Genomic DNA, 1,958 nt, shown 5'->3' on the forward strand with positions numbered 1-1,958 from the left:
CCCAATAGTTTTCTTACAATTTCTCATCACATTTTGACTACTTTTCAAGTTCGAGAAACGTATGTGAGCCCTTAAGTATGAGTCATTTTTAATACTAATATTGATGTAATAATAAAAAATGTAGTAATTTACAATGTCATTATGAGCACACCAAATATTCATAAAATAGCTAGTTATTAAACTTTTTTCAACAAATCTTGCAACATATCTTGAAATATCATAATCTTCTTTTGCAAGCATTTGTTTCTTTGTCGCATAAGTCTATTTACACGTTTATTGTAAGTAATACATTTTAGAAATGCTGTCCACTTTTCTTCTGATAAAAAATCTGTTTTTGTAAAGCGTTCTGTAGTGTGTTTGGAAGATTTTAAAATTTTTTCTTTTATTTTGTAATTTCCTAAATTAGGTGATGGAACTTCTCTAAAAAAAGTTTTTATTTACAGCATTTGCAAGATATAAAATAAAAAGATTAATTTTTTTTTCTTCGTGTTTATCTTACCTCTCTCTATTCATATCATTTATATCATTTTCAAAATAGACATCAATTTTTTCTTGATTATTGATACAAGTAGCATTCATTTCTTGTTCGGAATTTAAGAAAATAATTAAATCTTCACTTGTGTTTTGAGTCAACTCTAGTTCATTACTTATATTTTCACTGCAAATAAGTGTTATTTGAAAGTAAAAATTATTAAAAATTAGATCTGTACTTTGCCACTACACCTAAAACTTTCAATATTGTTCTTACCAAACTTCAAATATATATCTATTTTAATTCAAATACAAGTGTATATTAATTCAGCAGAGAAAAACTTAACATGCAATATTAATTAAATTTTAGATGTGACAATTGAGTTAGGTATCTACTTTGTAATAGCAAACCACTGACAGTATTTTTGTCACAAGAATCTTTTATAAAACGATAAATTCCATATATCATCAAATATATGTATATACTAACCTTTCTTTGGTATCAATATTACAGTTGCTTGCATTAGTTTCATGATTTTCTGAATTGTGAAGAGTAATATCATTTTCATCTTGAAACATGATTCCATAACTATTATATACATTTACATCAGTGTTTAGATATGTCCCCTTCGTATTTTTTCTAAATAGAGATGTGTAAAATAATTTTTAGATTTATTATTATAAATTATTTGAACTCTCTTAATATATATTATTTTTAATTAAAGAATGTCTCACTTTTTTTGTAGGGTCACAGAAGGAACGGCAGTATTCTTTAATCTTTTGATTTTTGCACAAGGATTTATGTCATGATAATCGTTTTCCGTAAAATGATCACTACAAACTCTGGCTCCTTTGTACGAAAGATTACGACCAATTATCTGTAACCATTTATTCCTCATTTCTTCATTCGCTGGTATCCTATAAATGTTACATATTTTAAAGTTTTTGTCAAAGAACGTGTATAAAATTAAGAAAATTTATTTATCAAAAGCTTAGGGATTTATTATCTATATAATTAAATATGCATACATAGCAAAGCTTCTTTAAAAAATTAATTTACAATTAGTACATTGCATCGTTATCAATAATCGTCACTATAATACTTGTAATTAATTGGATTTTTAATTAATTGCTTGATTACTATATTAATACGATTATTCGTTATTATAATCAAATATTCAGTTTTTGCAGTTTTACCTGTGAAATGATCGATGTGGTTCTGAAGGGAAATTTTCCTTCGAACATATACAACACGATGAAACCATTTTTTCATTAATTTATAGAATTGTAGTATATAAGTATATACTCAGGAGTATATCACCACTTAGAATAAACAATATTTTTAATAATAAATCAGTTGCTTATTATTACGTATGTTAGCTGTGTTCCAAGTTTACTGCCAACATTGAAAATACGACAGTTTACGTTACGTGCACTATAGATTGTCAGTACAGTCAATTTTGGAACTTGCTGTTTGCAAGACAACA

At 26.0% G+C, this 1,958-nt stretch overlaps 1 protein-coding gene across 1 annotated transcript; it reads right to left on the bottom strand.

Annotated features, from left to right (window-relative positions):
• Positions 1 to 48: 48 nt before the first annotated feature.
• LOC108766730 (uncharacterized) lies at positions 49 to 1,867 on the bottom strand. The gene is made up of 5 exons (XM_018516253.1): positions 1,669 to 1,867; positions 1,207 to 1,389; positions 962 to 1,111; positions 500 to 658; positions 49 to 420 (listed from the first exon to the last, which is right to left on the bottom strand). Exons 1-5 carry the CDS (start codon positions 1,734 to 1,736, stop codon positions 177 to 179), a joined length of 804 nt encoding a protein of 267 aa, XP_018371755.1. The 5' UTR covers positions 1,737 to 1,867; the 3' UTR covers positions 49 to 176.
• Between the last annotated feature and the right edge of the window lie 91 nt (positions 1,868 to 1,958).

Source organism: Trachymyrmex cornetzi, unplaced genomic scaffold (assembly GCF_001594075.2).
Source record: "Trachymyrmex cornetzi isolate Tcor2-1 unplaced genomic scaffold, Tcor1.1 C3935352, whole genome shotgun sequence".
NCBI lineage: Eukaryota > Metazoa > Arthropoda > Insecta > Hymenoptera > Formicidae > Trachymyrmex > Trachymyrmex cornetzi.